The sequence below is a fragment of the Stegodyphus dumicola genome, chromosome 5 (genome assembly GCF_044657685.1).
Source record: "Stegodyphus dumicola isolate Sdum_Otavi_A_Nest chromosome 5, ASM4465768v1".
NCBI classification, from domain to species: Eukaryota; Metazoa; Arthropoda; class Arachnida; order Araneae; family Eresidae; genus Stegodyphus; species Stegodyphus dumicola.
The window spans coordinates 16,416,135-16,434,710 of NC_140772.1; the positions used below are offsets into that span (position 1 = coordinate 16,416,135).

The 18,576-nt window shown below is 29.7% G+C and overlaps 1 protein-coding gene across 1 annotated transcript in view; it reads right to left on the minus strand.

Annotated features, from left to right (window-relative positions):
* Positions 1-262: 262 nt before the first annotated feature.
* Positions 263-18,576, minus strand: part of LOC118200416 (lysophospholipase D GDPD1-like) — a 43,293-nt gene continuing 24,979 nt past the window's right edge. The window contains exons 4-11 of the mRNA XM_035372391.2: positions 17,709-17,844; positions 17,504-17,549; positions 13,093-13,214; positions 8,936-9,025; positions 8,643-8,776; positions 7,506-7,571; positions 6,819-6,870; positions 263-4,425 (exon numbers count right to left, since the gene is read on the minus strand). Coding sequence (XP_035228282.1) covers positions 4,288-4,425; positions 6,819-6,870; positions 7,506-7,571; positions 8,643-8,776; positions 8,936-9,025; positions 13,093-13,214; positions 17,504-17,549; positions 17,709-17,844 — 784 coding nt within the window. The 3' untranslated portion in view covers positions 263-4,287. The remainder of the gene's footprint in view (positions 4,426-6,818; positions 6,871-7,505; positions 7,572-8,642; positions 8,777-8,935; positions 9,026-13,092; positions 13,215-17,503; positions 17,550-17,708; positions 17,845-18,576) is intronic.

Sequence of the window (18,576 nt, forward strand, 5' to 3'; positions counted from 1 at the left end):
AAATAAAAAATTTACTAAATTCAAAACCCTGAATGGCAGCAAATATGGTTTATTTATTCTAAACATTATTAACGGTGTGGATAATCATGAATTTACAATAACAAGGAAATTATATATTTTCACATAAGCTGCTTCTTAATTATACATATAACATGAAATCCAACTTCTGTCATAAAAATCTCACATTCTAAAAAGTATTACATTAATGTTTCAATGATATATTTGTACAAAATTAGGTAAGAAATGATAAATTTTTTTTGGGGGGGGGGGGAACGGGCCAGATAAATTTCTGATACTGTTTACTTGAAAAACTTATGGTTTCCCCACTTAGTCATAGCAATTTGACATTTAGATACAAAAATAGGAAACCCATTATATAAATCAATTATGCAGTTCTGAAATTTCATTTATGGAATATTTTTTTTATCTGCACATACATTGTATTTCTCTGACTCTAAAAGGCATACTTTGATTTCAATATTAAGAAAATAGAATAACACTGGTTCTAAGATAATAAAAGAAATAAATATAACATTAAAATATATTTATCAAATATTATAATAATCAGCTACAGTTTACTAACAATAACAGTATATCATAATTACTTCAAAATAATTCATTAACCAGCTATTTTTCAGATTCTGTGGTTTACCTGATTTTAGCAAAATTTTAATTGGGGGGGGGGAATAATAGAAATATATTAAATAGAATAAATAATAGAAATATAATAAATTAAAAGAGGAAAAATATGATAATGCATAGAAAATCTTTTCCACATTGACAGTATGGTATTTATAAAACCAAGAATATTAAATATACACTGCGAAAAAAAGGGGGGGGGAGTTCTATCTCCTGTTCTACTGTGCAGATTGAAGAAATTAAACTTGCATTTTTCATGTCTTGAAAGCACAACTTACAATATGTATTAGATTTATATGTAGCATTATTCTCTAACATAAGTATTTTGACACAAAATCTGACCTTTCTGAAATGACATGACAGTTTTTTTCTATACTTCAATCCTAAAACTCAAATTACGTTAAGTTGCCAAGTTTTGTAAAAATAGCATGAGTAGTTTTCAAAAAATTAGCTCTCAAAATTTTAGCACATCAGTGTTAATTGAATTTGATATATATTTATGAATACTTCCTTTTTTTATTAAGCTTATTTGATTCTTTTTTTCACATTTCGAAATTTAGGTTCATTCCAAATAAAATTTGCCCATTTTTTATGATTTATTTTTAAAATTTGTATTTTCAAACAATTTTTATAAAAAAAAATTTAAGTTATAACCTATAAAGATTTTACCTTCATCTCAAAGTAGGTGTATTTCTAAGCATACCTGCAAAAATTAATTCAAAATTTTCTAAAATATAAGTGAATTTACATATTGACGCATTTTGAAATTTGGCATTTTTGTTCTAAGTGATAATAATGCTAAATGTTGTCTATGCACTTAAAACTATTTAAAACTTTGAACGATGAATTTTTTCCCCCTCGAGTTCAATGAAAAAAAAGGAAAGGAAAATAGGTTGGTATAAATTAAGAAATTTGCCAAGTGAATTATTCTTGGCACAAACTGAAAAAAATGCACCAAGATAAATTTTTAAATTTTTCCATTGATTTCTCAGAAAAAATTACAAAATTTAACATTCAGACATAATTTGAATCACAGAATCGAGATATGGTAAAAAAAAAAATCATGCCATTTCAGAAAATGTCCGATTTTGTGTTAAAATACCTATATTAGAACAACGCTGTATATAAATCTAATATACATCCTTAGTCATACTTTCGAGACACGAAAAACGCAATTTGAATTTCGTCCATTGGCCCAGTAGAATGGGAGATATAGAACTGTCCCCCCTTTTTTTGTGTGCTGTGTACATGTAAAATTTTACTGATGTGCATTTTGTCAGGTAATCTTTTTAAAAATAATTTGCTGCATATTTAATTATTAAACAAAAATTAACAAATGAAATATTTTTTCTTCATTAATTGCAGTGAACAAATCATTGCTTTAATTTTAATGAGACTTTCATAGTCTCTTAGATAGCAAACAATACGATAACATAATTTTTTTAAATAATTTTATTGCTTTAATAATTTTATTGTCATCCTTTATTAAAGAACATCCACTTAAGATACTTTCAAATTTTAGTTCTAAGTTCAGAAGTAATAAAATTTGCCAAGATAGTTATCAGTGGACTAAACAATTAACAGATTTAACAGTGCACTACAGAGAAGAAGTCAAAAATACTGACTATATATAATTTTTAAAAATATTTACCATATAAAAATGCATGTAAGATACTATATAAATATATATTTAAATGTGAAACACACACAAACATATAATAATCAAAAATGTTTCATGGAAATAGTGAATAACATGTTCTGAAAATTTGAAAATATTACGGTTAAAATTAAAAATAAAGAAGGGAAGACTAATAAGATATCTCAGTAAATGCAGCACTGCTGGTAGATCGAGGAATCTTGATAGTGATAAGCTTTCACCTTCAGATATTAAAAAAACCAGATATGACCAAAATATATTTTTTATATAATAAGGTCAAAACAATACAAGTATCTAAAAGCAATTCAATCAGCTTTAGTTCAAATCCTAACGAGAATAAAACCTAAGACAGCTGAATACTCTATGCATAAATATGGAGTGTGGTATTCAGTATTTATAACACTAACTGTAATAACGCAAGGTCCCTTAAACATTTAGAAAATATTTTTTAAAGTTTTTAACAGCATAATTAAAAAATTAAGATTACAAAACAAATTATTCACTGGATACAACAGAAGGGTAAATAGATATGGAAGGGAGATCAAATCATCTTCGGAAATCAATGAAAAACTTAACTTTTAAGCTGCAAAATCTTTTAATACTACTAGTTCATATTTTTTGCTTAAATAAATATATTTTATCATATTTAAAACTTTATTAAATAAACTATTAATAAAAATCATACCAGGTATTTAACAACTTATTATTGAATTATTAATAATAATTATTCAGCATTATTTTTTAAACATTTAAAACCAGTTATTAAATTTCTTGCTTAATCTGGTTGTTGAAAAATGATATATTTAATAGATTTGACATAAACCCTCATTTTGCTTATTAAAAAAATTGTTCAGATTAACACAATAATCCTAAATATAACGATGAAACCTCTCTTAAGATGACTACATATGGTTTCAGACAATTTTGGTCTTCTGCACAGGAGTTGTCTCAGAAAATATAATTATTGGTAACGTAAATGAGCATTCAATAAAAACTGAAAGATGTATAACAGAAATGCTTTAATATTTCTCAAAATTATTTACTATTATTTCTTAAAAATTTATTCCAGCAGGATATATGTGGTGTATCTAATCTCTTATACAAAAGTCCATTAAGTTATTCTAGGAATCATTTCCAAATTTTTTTCTTTCACGTTTTTCTCTAAATTGAATCTTGTCTTTTCAAAGTTATCTTTAGCCCATCAGAGACTTTCTATAATAAGTCATCCATTTCAATTGAATATTGTTGCAAACACTGCAAGATGTAGTCATACGAACTGTTACTTTAATCAAATTGTGAGGTACCCACTAAATGAAAATTTTACACAACTTTAATTAGTTGTAAACATTGTGTGAACAGTTCCAACAAACATTGCCAGTGATTTTCTCTATTATTACGATTCAATCTTGATTTTAATGAACTCATTCCTTTCTGCAACAATGCCATTTGTAATGGGAGTTGGTGTTCCATCATCATTTGCAAAGATGAACGCCTTCATTAAAATGCATCATATAGACTGCAAGTGACATGCAATATTCTTCATACATGCTTGCAATCCAAAGATAAATTTCAGTGCAATCAAAAATGCACTGCAGTTCACTGTTCTTTGATGTTTTCTTGTTTTATCTCAGTGTAATGATTCAGTTCTCAAGAGTAATGATTATATGCACAATGCAGAAAATTGGTTTGAAACCTGTTTACATAGATGTACTACATTTCCTTCTGATATCCCATTCAAATGAGGAATTTTTTCTTCTGAGCTGTAACTACTCCTTAGATACTTCAGTAACACTGCATGAAATGTTAAATTTTCCAACCAGCCTTCAGCCCATTTTTTATAAGAAACCCTTTATAATTAAGTTATCAGAAATATGGTTACTTTAGAGGTAGCCGCTATGAGATGTTTCATAGTATATCAAATGAAAAACTATCGATAGCTGTCAAATAATGCTTAATGTTATAGAATTAGTGAGATAAAAATATGGTTTTGTTCACTTTGATTTATTCTGTACATAATTTTGGTCCAAAAACGTCTGCAGTTTTGTTGGATAATCAGTCATGACACCTGTTGCTCCAATGTCAAAGGCTTTTTTGTAATCTTCCTCTTCATTTAAAACCCAAAAGTAAGTCTGTAACAAAACATTTAAATAATGAATATTTAGTATTTTAACACTAACATAAAAATTAATTCAACATTTTGTTGCAAGAACACATCATTTAAAGATAAAATGATAAAAATTACATGTTACCATGATAAAAATTACATGTTACCGACCATTACACCCCAAAGGCACGCTAGAAAAGGCTTAAGCTAAAAAGCAGCTCAGCTGATCTCCATCTGAGTTTAAGCCCCGATTATATGTGCATGTTCCAAGGGATGACAGGTACCACTTTTTTCCCCCACCACACCAAGGAAAAAAGGTACAACGATTAAAGCTTTACTAAGGAGAATAGTGAGAATTCTAGAAACAGTATGAAGATAAGGAAGAAAATTGTAACAGAAAAGTGTAGCTTTGGAAATAAAGAGGGAAGAGTTCAGAACTTTCTGATCGTGATGCTCTGCCGATATAATTTTAGCTGTCAAGCAGAAATTTGCCCTGAATACGATTCGGTAACAACATGAGAATAAACATAAGACTTCTCTGTACAAGTGACAGCAGTGGTTTCCCCTGTTTGGTTACATCATTCAGAAAATCTACAGGAGCTCTGCAATAGGAGGTTACTAGCATGGAACATGCACGACCAGCGTGTCAGTTTTAGTACTTTGAGGAACACAAAATTTGCTCACATAAATTCATTGCAGATACTGCAGAATAAGCATCCGACATACGATTGGTGGGCATTTCTTTCCTTATAAGTCTCAATTTCTGTGCAAGGGAAAGACAGGCCTGCATTCAGAAGTTAGAATTCAATTTTAAAGCATGTTTACTATTAAAACAAAATATCTATTAAAATTGTAGTTGACTTACATAAAAGAAGTGTTGGAGCCCTTTTATTTAGGGCTTCGGTGTGCTACAGTTAAAGTTATAATTTATCTCATAAAATGAGAAGTACAGGAGCCGAGCTCCAGTGGGCTCTGGTGGAATTTAAGCTCTGATTGGTGTAACGTAAAGTTTACGAACTCCCTCAGTTTCTTTGCTCAAACAATGTTACCAAAATCAGAACATAAAAATGCCCATCAGTCAGACTGACCGATGTGACTTTTAGGTGTTAAATTAAATGGATTAAAAGAAAGTTTTTTTTTTTTTTTTGAAAAACTCAGAATCATGATTACACTGTACTTACGCAACATTTATTAATTTAATCTGTGCACTAAATTATTTTGCTAATTTTCAATAGCTCAAAAACCATATACAGTCAAAAGTCGTTAATCCGGACTCGTCGGGACTTTGGCAATTCCGGTTTATCGATTTTTCCGGATTATAGATCATCAGTTTAAATCACGTAAGATGGCATGCAGAAATTCTAAAATTAAAAATATGAAACCGTAATTTATGAAATAAAGAACAATTATGATCTAAAGGGTATCAAAATTTACAAAAAAAAGCTTAATATTTATTTGTTTACTTTATTAAACATTTCTTTCAATGTAAGTTGTTTAAGTTGCTTTGTTTTATGTGATAATACTTTCTCTTTAATTCTATAAACAGACATAATTTTTTGTTCAGTTACAAAGTTCCGCTGTTCAAGTCCCGTTAATTGCTGTGCCGAGAATACCGACTAACTTGTCAATCAAAATTTTTTCGTTTTCACTAACCTCTCTGTCACATTCTCCATGTCTTTATCCATTTTTTGCAGCAATTCCACTTTTTGTTTGATGGACATCGAAACATACTTTCGTTTTGTACGATCCTTTGGGAGCTCCAGATTCGGAAATTCTATTTGACATAATCGAAAGTTCAAGTTTACTTTTATAAAATTGCTCTTACAGTCTGCAAAAAATAATAAGCCGGATCCAATTCGAAGATTAAGGAACAACGCAATCATCAACATTAACTGAAATAGATAATTTTAGATTATACCGTTCGTTATACATAAAACTCGCACGCGAAAACATATTCTGCACTTGCGCACATGCAAATGTGCAGTCGTAAGAGTCTTACGCGCACTTGTAAATGCCTATGCGCATGTGTCAATGCGGCGCATGCGCAGAAAGTTTTTAGCTTTGACGTCCGGATTATAGATCATTCCGGATTATGGGTGTCCGAATTAACGACTTTTGACTGTATATGATTTCTAGATCAATACATGGGAAAAAATTTAAAGATCAATATAAAGTTTACAAAATGGATACAAATTTCACAAGCAGACAATAAGAAGCTCATACACTCAACTAAATGTTAAAAAAAATCATGCATTTTATCTCAGTATTATGAACTTTCTTCATTAGCAGTTATACGAAATTGGCCATTTGACACTTTTAAAACATTTCAATCCTATAAAAATATTTAATTATTTTCAGCATTTAATCATTCTTAACAGCAAAAAATAATGTTATAATTATTATTTTTTCATGACTTACCTGTATGCCTCTTTTTGAAAGATGATCAAACAAAGCTTTACGCATTAGTAACCTAAATAAAATTGAAATGTATTCTTTCAAATACCATTTTTATATATAATTTTATTTGAGGAAATAATTCCTGTTCAGTACACTTACATTTTACTATACATGACGAAGTTAAAAAGAAATACTTTATTCGGGTCTAAAAGCTAATAGAACTCATAACAATAATAAAATGCCAAATAATATTTCTAAGACTTTAAAGGAAGCACATTTCAATTTGAAAAAAGTTTATGTAATGTACAAATGTTGAGATATTTTAGTGAAATATTACTATACACTAACTGCAGAAATTCTATGCTGTTGCTTAAAGTACTCAACTTAAATACTCTCAAAATCGGAACACTATGACCACATAGTTTCTCATGAAATTTATGATAAATACAACATTTTTATCAAACCTAAAGGTAACTTTTACTAGCAGTGCTGAAACTTTTTAACATTTGACTCTCTTCTTTACATAACATTTATATTATTAACTAGCCATAAAAACTAATCTAGCACATAAAATTGAATATTCAGTTGTCAGTTATACATTAGGCTTATACGAAATAATGTAAAAATATTACACATCAGAGACTCTTAACAACAATCACTTTACTCTCTGAATCTAAACCATACTTTCCAAGTTCCGAAAGTACTTACTTCTCTATAACCCACACTACCCATGGACTCCATAATCTACCACGTGAAATCATCATGCTTGGATTTCTAGTAAAAGATAAGAAAACACATTAACACATTAGTTGGCATACATATTGACATTAGACATATGCAGTAGATATATTCTACAGGTAAGACGTATGAGAAGGATTAGCTATTATGGATGTTATGTTCTCATGGCAGTCAAAGTCAACAACAAGCGGCTTCTAAAGTATGACTCAAAAGTCTATATTTGGTTACTGCATTTGTATCAGTGAGTGCGATGAAGAAATTGGATTGTTCAAGGTCTCTGGCTTCTTTAGCCAACGAATCAGAACTCTCGGGGGAGTCTGTAGTCCTTAAAGAGAGCATCCCCAAGTGCCAGAATAGGAAATGCCTCCATGAATTTTCCTTTGGGTGGCAGAAGAGAAATAAAGTACCTCCTGAGGATGAAAAAGCAGAAACCTTACCTATTTGGAGGTAACGGTACCCCTTTTCCAATGGATAGTAAATAAAATTTTTCTAACATAACTGTAAGGGCCAAGGTCTCCATAAAAAGTTAGATTTTGAAGTTTTTTCAAAGCTAATTTTTTTAAATTTAAAAAGGCTAACACAAAAGTATTTTGTGTTATTTAAAACATTTTTGTAATTGGAAGTAATATCTACAATGAATATTTGCAAGTGTTGATGGCTTCTGTAGAGTGTATATGATTCAAGTTGAAAAACTTAACAATATTTTTTCTCTTTAATCCATAACAATGCCACTTACATGGGAAAAAGAGTGAGTAAGGATTACAATCTAATTATACTCGCTGACCAACGGGCAGACGAAAAGTGACTTAAGCGAGTCAAGTGCATGTTTAATTGCATACTAGTTGGTATTGGATTCTCACCACTGATATTATTCTGTGATGCTGCAATCGTTATAGAAACAAAAACAAGACAAAATATTCTAACCATGATAGAACAGCAAGAATAGAGGCAGCATAAGAATTTACAGTGCAGCCTTGGTATATATCAGCACAAATTGTTTAGTAACCCAATTTTAATTAATATACATTAAATACTGAAAATACTAACAGTCAAAAATTTAAACATGTGATAAATGAATTACAGAATTTCATACTAATTGATACATACTTAAATACAACAGATGGCATAAGAAGTTCTAAGCATGATTCTTTTAGAGGAATGAAAGGTAACAAACCATTGTAGGTGAGGATCAAGAGAATAGCAACTCTTTTTGCAGAGAAATAAATGGGAATGTTAGGATTCTGAAAATAATAATAATAATAAAAAAAAAAAAAAAAAAAAAAAAGCTGAAGTTGTTAAAACGATGGAAATTGTTTTAGACTTACATTAAACAGATATAAAATACTTTTGTATGATGCATTAAATTTCTGACAAAAAATTACATGCCTTTGACAACTTACCATTTTATAACACTTCTTTGTAACATTGTTACTGAAGTTTCCCCACACTGTAATGTTTTCTCGATGATATTCCTTAATAAGTTTATTTACCTAAAAATTTAAAACAATTTTCTCAAATATTACAAAGAAGAAAAAAGTGAACTTTTGAAAATGTATACTAATTATTTTGTAAAACAAATACTAAAATACAGTCAAAAGTCGTTAATTCGGACACCCATAATCTGGACCTCAAAGCTACAAACTTTCTGCGCATGCCTCGTGTTGATGCATGCGCGTAAGACCTTTACGGCTGTGAATATGCGTGTGCACATCTGCGTTTAATGTATAACGGACGGTATAAGCTACGCTAAAATTATCTAATTCAGTTATGTTGCAGATTGCGTTGTTCCTTAATCTTCGAATTGGATCTGGCTTATTATTTTTTGCAGACTGTTAGAGCAATTTTATAAAAGTAAGCTTGAACTTTCAATTATGTCAAATAGAATTTCCGATATATATTTACTAATAAGTAAAGGATCTACAAAGCGAAAGTATGTTTCGAAGTCCATTAAACAATAAGTGGAATTGCTGCAAAAAAATGGATAAAGGCATCATTTCCTTCGTTTCTCTAACCATTCTGAAATCTGTTTATGAATTTCACGCTGGTCAGCGGCGGGGGCAGCTGTCAGCACTATCCTTATCTTCAGGACAGACGTTTTTATTTTATTTGGCTTATGATTCCTTACTAAATGTAGTATTTCATCTCGATGTACTCTGTCTTTGATACGATTTAAATCAAATTCCTCGTCATTATAATTCGCTTCCAATAGTGAAGAAAGTGACACAGAGGTTATTGAAAACGAAAAAATTTCCATTGACAAATTAGCCGGTATTCTCGACACAGCAATTATAGGACTTCAACAGCGGAACTTTGTAACTGAAGAAGAAATTATGTCTGTTTATAGAATTAAAGAGAAAGTATTATCACATAAAATGAAGCAACTTAAACAACTTACATTGAAAGAAATGTTTAATAAAGTAAAAAAATAAATATTAAGCTTTTTGTTTTTGTAAATTTTGATACCCTTTAGATCATAATTGTTCTTTATTTCATAAATTACGGTTTCATATTTTTAATTTTATAATTTCTGTATGCCATCTTACCAGATTTAAACTGATGATCTATAATCCGGAAAAATCAATAATCTGGAATCGCCGAAGACCCGACGAGTCTGGATTAACGACTTTTGACTCTATATGAAATTTACACTACAGAGGCTATTTTTCATTAGAACTAATACCAGACATCAGTTAATGAGACCATGAACATATTTAATGAAATTCCTGATGTATTGCTATTATTCAAAACCATACAGATATTGCTGCATGGCAAAACTGGATAAGCAGCCCCCCCAAAAAGGGTAGAGGAGGTGATCTTTACTGCTGTTTTCAAAAGAACAGCTTGATGGATAGTATGAGGTGTGACCTCCTCAGATGCATGTACATTTGGCATCTGTCACATATACTGTTGTAAAGTTCCCTTAATTTGTACAGCCTATGAGAGCCTAAGGGATTCTGCCCCAGCCATCCATAAAATAGAAAGCCTGTACCAACCATGGTGAAGAAAGACATAGCTCAGAATTTCAGTACAGTACTGCTATGACGTTAATGTACCTTCACCAAATATGTGAAAAGTTCTGCCATTGTGCATGATGTCTGCCTATGCAGATCAGTTTCCTTAACATTCCAGTAATTCCCCTCTCTCTTTCCACACTAGCTGGTGTCCAGAATCACTGTTGTGGATGAACAGCAGGATTTCTCAGAGAACAAGACTGAAGCACGACTGCTGACCTCAACAAATATGCTCCTTACAACAATATAATTTTTCTTGACAACAGCGTGCTTATAACAAAATGCATGCAACATGTTTCTGAACATATCAGAAAATTTATGCTATTTTATTGTTGAGTTGTTATAACATTTGTGTATCTGGCAGATACACAAATGTTAGTAGCATTTGCAAGATATGCAGCTATTAGGGATGCAGTGAGCAAAACATGTTGAGACTGGTCTAGAATATAGTATAGTGGTAACATCTCTAGATTAACAGTGCAGAATAGAGAATGCTATATAGTACTTAACTAAAAATCATGTCTTAACTGAACATCATTCAAATGTCATATCAGATACTAAGTTTACTAAACAAATTAATTTAAAAAACTTAAAAGGGTAGCATATTAAACCAGTATTCCCTATAACACTGCTGTTTCAATAAGCCAGCTCTCAATTTAATTGCAGTATGGAAATTCATTGTCAGTAGAAGAGGACAATGGTAGTGTTTTTTCTGATCAAATGCTTATATATAATAATATACAGTCAAAAGTCGTTAATTTGGACACCCATAATCCGGACCTCAAAGCTACAAACTTTCTGCGCATGCGTCCGCGTAAGACCTTTACGGCTGCAAATATGCATGTGCGCATGTGCAAAATACGTATACGAATGCGCGTTTAATGTATAACAGACGGTATAAGCTAAGCTAAAATTATCTAATTCAGTTAATGTTGCAGATTGTGTTGTTCCTTAATCTTCAAATTGGATTTGGCTTTGCAGACTGTTAGAGCAATTTTATAAAAGTAAGCTTGAACTTTCGATTATGTCAAATAGAATTTCTGATATATATTTACTAATATGTAAAGGATCTACAAAGCGAAAGTATGTTTCGAAGTCCATTAAACAAGAAGTGGAATTGCTGCAAAAAATGGATAAAGGCAAATCCTTTGTTTATCTAACCATTCCGAAATCTGTTTATCAATTTCACGCAGCTCTGCGTGTGTGTGTGTGGGGGGGGGAATGTCGTGGCACGCAATGAACTGGAAGTTGATCTGTCAGCACTATCCTTATCTTCAGGGCAGATGTTTTTATTTTATTTGGCTTATAATTCCTTACTAAATGTAGTATTTCATCTCGATGTACTGCGTCTTTGATATGATTTAAATCAAATTCCTTGTCATTATAATTCACTTCCAATAACGAAGAATGTGACTCAGACGTTATTGAAAACGAAAAAATTTCGATTGACAAATTAGTCGGTATTCTCGACACAACAATTATAGGACTTGAACAGCAGAACTTTGTAACTGAACAGAAAATTATGTCTGTTTATAGAATTAAAGATAACGTATTATCACATAAAAAATGAAGCAACTTAAACAACTTACATTGAAAGAAATGTTTAATAAAGTAACCAAATAAATATTAAGCTTTTTTTTGTAAATTTTGATACCCTTTAGATCATAATTGTTCTTTATTTCATAAATTACGGTTTCACACTTTTAAATTTATAATTTCTACATGCCATTTTACCAGATTTAAAGTGATGATCTATAATCCGGAATCGCCGAAGTCCCGACGAGTCCGGATTAACGACTTTTGACTGTATTAGCCTAAACACCCTTAAATCAGGAAGAAACTGATCAAATGATATCACAAACAATCAAATGATATCACAAACAAAGTTATGTTTGCCAATTTATGACTTCAATACTCAATTTCACGAAAAATTAATTATTATTTTATACAATGGTATAAATAAAATTAAAAATTAATATTTAACTCTTTCACAGCAAAAGACACCTAAACACCCTTAAATCAGGTAGAAACTAAACTGCTCACACCTAATACTTTCTCCTATCATATTAATACACATTTTACTGATTTTCCAGACATGTTGAGTTTTCAATTCTTTTTTTTTTTTTTTTTTTTTTTTTATTGTTATTGCTGTTTGAGTATCTGCCTTATTTGACAGGAACTCTTTCCTTCTTTTGCTTAGTATGAGTATTTCTTTTTTTTACTGCTATTGGAATCTGTCATTGAAATCTGTGCAAGAAATAAAACTAAACACTGGTAGTAAATATCAAAAGATCTCATAGGAAAGAAACCAGTTTAGTCAACGATTGTCAACTTTCTGTCAAATGATTCCATGTGTAGTTGAACAAAATTTTTGTTTCAAACAGAAATTTGTAAATATTGGCTTTTTAAGAGTTTGGGAGATTCAGATTTTGAGATTAATAAATGCAACAGATTTAAAACAAAAATTATTTAACACATCATTCGGAGAAATTTTTATGCATAACCATGTTTATACATATACTTTAAGCTATTAATAAGAAATTTACTTCTGATATGAGGACATCGTTATCTACTTTAATATCAATGTTAATTGCCACTTTAGGAAATCTTTCAAAAACTTCTTTCAGCAAAGGTATTCTTGCTTCTTTCTCACCAGTAAATGGCTCACCTACAAAAGGAAAATAAATACTTTTTGATTAATACAGTTATATCAATAATTCATATTAGAGAATAAAAAATAAAATTATGAGAAATGCATGCATATAAACACATTTTTAGTGATTTCAATAAGGAATAAATATTTTAATGGTGGTACTTTAAATAAAAATCTAGATTTTAAGTCAATATTTTAGAATAAAAAATTGCATTTCATCTTAATACACATTTCTATGTGTGGTGGTATGAGATTTTCCACTGCAGTATTACTTGAATGGTTTATTGATACACATGAGCTTGAAAAATGAATGAACTATCTTAATATTATCTTTAGGAAAGAAATAAATTGGAAAAAAACTATTTGGATTCAATTGGCAAACTCAGACAAAATCTTTTACTGTAAAATATCATGAACTACATTAAAAAATAAGTTAAGTAAAATTTAAAATATACAAATTTTTATATGCTTTTACAAATTTCAAATCATAAGATTTCTATCTTAGTATACAGAGTTTATATAGTTTTTCTTCAGCATAATAAACATCAGTATTCAAAATGAAAAAAATAAGGTACTTCCACATTAGCACAACAACCTTGCCACAATCTGGCGATTTTTTTTACAAAAGAAACAGAATGATGAATTATAATGGCAAAAATATTTACAATACACATATACACATATAATACATTTATTGCTGGAACTAATGCATTGAAATTAATTTATATTTGTTCGCAATAATATATTGAGTTCCATCGTCTAAATTTGTCAAGAAAGCATAATGTTGCAACATTAGTAGTTCTTTAACATCTCCTTTTAATTTGAAGTATAACCCTTACCACTTTTACTTCTGCATTACAAGAAATGGTGATTACTTTCTTAGAAATTCTTACAGAGACATAAAACAGAAAGGTCCATTGGAATAGCATTGGAAGAATAAACAATAAAGTTTGAATATAACTTGTAACATATTATCAGTATTTTTTTGAAAACATGCCATTGAACAAGATGCTTGAAATTTTATCTTTGTATCCATAATTTTTTTTTTTTCAGATATGTATAGTTAGTTTTATTTATTGTTATTTCTGAAGCAATTACACATGTTACTGAATGGCACGTATGTCTGCCTCATTCTTTATAAAGGCTAGAACATAAAATATTAAGGTAAGACACGCCTTCTGTTTTTTGAATTGTTGTACTTTTTGAAATGAAACAATAAAATGAATTGTTTAGTATCAAAAAAGTAAAAAAAGCAGTTTAAAATTTTGAATTTTTGAGACATATTGTTCTGGCTAAATTTAAAATAACTGATAACAAATGTAAAAATACATGCCTAATATTCTGTTGACTCACACATAATAGATGTAAAAAATATTATAAATGATACAATTTTTGCTAAAGAATTTTTAAGAAATACAATTTCGAAAAACTGAAATGTGAAGAAACAGAAATAAATTAAAATAAAAAAAAGCTGATAATTTTTTTAAATGTGAAATTACAATATCAAAAACAACCAGACCCAAGTATGATAAACTAATTTATTGAAACACATTTAAATTAAATGCAAACACAAATCATTTTCAGGAAATTTAATACACTGAAACTTCCCGAGCTAACTGATGAGAAAAAGTAAAAGCAACACACCATGCATCATTAAATCTTATTAGTTTAAAAAATTGTAATTATCTTACAGGGATACGATGTGAATGATTCCCTATAAAAAATAATACCTGACAGCCAATCTAATAGCAATATTTAGATTAGAGTTAGTTTAGTTTAAATTGATAACAGTTTAGCAAATAAAATGTTTTATAACTTAGAAAAAGATCATCTCAACATTTAAGTTTGAGGTCACGGATATGATAAATAAGGATCACATGGCTTGGCCCTTTTTTAAAATTTGGGTATTTGCTCAACAATAATATTATAATACTGAAGTTTTTTTTTTTTTTTTTTTTTTTCTGGTTAGTTTAATTGCATGATTCTGTTTTTCATCTAATCACTTTTTCGGAGGAAAGGAAGACAAAGGATTTCATGACTTGGAGTTTGCCAAGCAATGAAGAACTAGCTATCCTGTTTCTTCACAAAAGCAGATGCTCTTCACAATGAAATACTGTTTTCTAGTACTGATCTCATTAAATCAAAATGCAATTCAAAGTCTTACACCACCACAAAAAGGAAAAAACTCATTGCGAATTTGATGAATTGGTGAAAAATATTTATTTGGCTATTTTTACAGTGCATAAGTACTATACTATCCATAAAAAAAAATAAAAGGAAAGATAAAAAAGATAAAAGAAAGCATCCCTTTTTTTAAGAAACAAGAAATATTATGAGGGGGGGAGAAGCAAAGATCTTTATGACAGACAATTACCTTTTAATAGTAAGTGGATGTTCAGCAAAATGACAGTTAAAGATGAAACATATAAATTCATGGGCACACAAACGTGTGTGAAGCACATGTACATGCATATATATTCCAAAATATGCAGAAAAAAAAAAGAAAAAAAAAAAAAAAAGCAATTTCTCTACCAAAGGGGGCATGGATAATCAGAATGTAAGAAAAATAATGTAGGACATGTTCTTCTCCCACAGTGGGGTTGTGGAAGATTTTGTCCTGAAATTAGAGAATGTTCTTTTTTGTTCCTGGTCATTACTTTTTATTTAATATTGAGCCAAAGGTGCAGGAAAAGAAACAAAAAAATGTGTGGTATCACTAAGCAGTTTTAAACTTTTTGAATTTTTGAGTTTTAAACTTTTTTCTTGGCTCTGCATGACAATTTTTTACACACACTCACAAGAAGAAAAAAAAAAAAAAAAAAAAAAATCCTCACCTGCCGAAACTTACATTTAAAAAATCATTACACACATTTTTACATTTTATGCTACTATTTAGCTTGATAAGCAATCATAAACCTACTTGCATGTGGATTTTTGTTTCATTGTTTTATTGGAAATTTCATGACAAGTGTTTTAAGAACTGACAACAATTTTCCCTTTAATGATTTCTTGACAACTCCCACAGAAATGTTACCACAATCTTGTTCGCTGTAGGTTCACTGTTCACTGTTTAAATGAGGAAGAAAGAAGAGACTATTTAAAGGTTTAGAGGGTAGAACCAGAGAGTGTTCTACCTGCTTGAAGGCCACATTGCTAATTTCATTTTCTTGCAAATATAATTATGCGACGTTGAGTTATTATCACCATAAGGCTTGTTATGCCAACCTTAGGTCAGAGCCAACTAGCATTTTTCTAAGTGTGCAGCCGTTAGGCTAACTTGCTTCCATTAGTTTTAGTAATGCATTATCTCTGAGTTAAGCCATAACTGTTGGCTTCTGTAAGCGCAAGTTAGTGCTGTCTGTTAAACCTTTATCTGAATTCATAAAAGGGTCCTATACAGCCTTTCTCTGTCTCTGTGGTACTTGCATCAACATAGCAATACTTTGCCACTAGTCTTTAAAAGAGTTCTCATACAATTTATTTTACAGCAAAATACGAAATTCTATATATTTTAAGAAAGAAAATATCACCATTTATCTGCAAAAATCACTGGAACTTGGAGCACATATGAAAGTGAGGACATTGCTTATTTAAATTTGAAGAATTGTTATGCACATAGTTGCATTATTACATACATGACTGCTGGAGTTCATCGCATTCATTGCAATTTTCACTTAGGTGGTTACATTCATATATAAATACCCAAAAGATTTTATACATTTCAAAAATCAATCTGGCATATGTCTCTCTTCAACAGAAACATCAAACGGTTTCCTTTCAGAATGCTGCAAGATTAATAAAAAGCTAAACTCAAAAGACGCAACAAATTAACCCAATAATGCATTGCTGTGGTTACACTAGTAGGATAAAAATTCACAATCGTATCACTGTCACAATCCTGCTGACAAAATCACGTGTGGTGTTAGAGTGAGTATGGTCAACAATTTGGCTTAATAAGCTTGGAATAGTAGATTGAGTGTGGTCAACAATTTTGCTTAATAAGCTTAATAAGCTTGGAATAGTAGATTGAATGTGGTCAACAATCCTAGTAGTCAACAATTTTCTTTTCAATTAAAAAAGAACTTTTAAAAATGTAAACTTCTGTACTCTTATGAGTGCTATCAAAAGGAAGAGAATAAAACAAAAGATTCCGGTAAAAATCCACCATTAAATAATTAACTATAAAAAAATTCTCAAATTTTAGTGCAGATTTACTTTTTTTTGATGCATTCATTTTTTTTTCCCCAACAGTGGATTATAAGTTTCTAAACTAATAAGGAAATTATATGCATATAATTAATTACCTTTAGAAAATTCTTTAGACAGATGTCTTTTCAAAGGTGGTAAGTCCTATCAAAAATACTAATAGTTTAAGTATATTCAAAATATTAAGAAAAATAAATAGTTATCAAAAATACATATCTTCTAAGCATAATGATGTGAAGTAAAAACTAATTTGTGTAGAAGCATGGACATAATAGTCTAACCCAAATTTTAATAATATCATACCTGATAATTTGAGTCTGATATATTCATATCTACTCCAGTTACACGAAGCAGATTATTATCATGAGATACGACAACCTGTCCATCCTTAGTTAAATGCAAATCAATTTCCAGCATGTCTGTGCCTTGTTTTAAAGCACTAGAAAATAAAATTAAAGTAAAGCAACCAAAATTTTAGTAGGTAAAATACATTTACTTTTTAAATCCTTTTAATATTTATCACCTGAGAAAATATTTAAACCATATTTTGTAACATAAAATAATTCTGTCATCTGTTATATTCCCACACAAAAGTTTTTTGGAAAGGCTATAAATATTTAATGTCTTATTTGAAAAATTTTCACATATCATAAACATATTCATACATTTTTCAACAGATATATTTTTTGGAGGAGGTATATTTATTGAAATTACATAATCTTTTTCATACAGTCACCTTCCAAATAACCAGGATAATATTTGAGAAGATGCCCATAATTAAGTCAATCATATCTAACCCGAGAGCAGTTAAAATATACAAGGAAGAAGAATAACATATATCGTGATTGAAAGAAAAATGTTATTAGCAATTTATCTGATTGTTCAGGCAGTTTAATCTGGAGAATAAGTTTATTTGATTATGTAAATTAAGTATTCAAAACAAAAAGAATGAATTGTAAAGAGAGGAAAAATTAAAATCATTAGAAACAAAGATATTAAGTTATAAATGACATTAAGAGAGGATTTATACAAGAACTTAAAAATTAAGTCCCTACTCACATAAAAGAATCAGTTAGAGATTAAGTTAGGTTATTCAAATATGTATATTGTCTGTTCTAATGGTCAAGATATTACGCATTTCATCCTGTGATATGATCAAACAACAAATTAT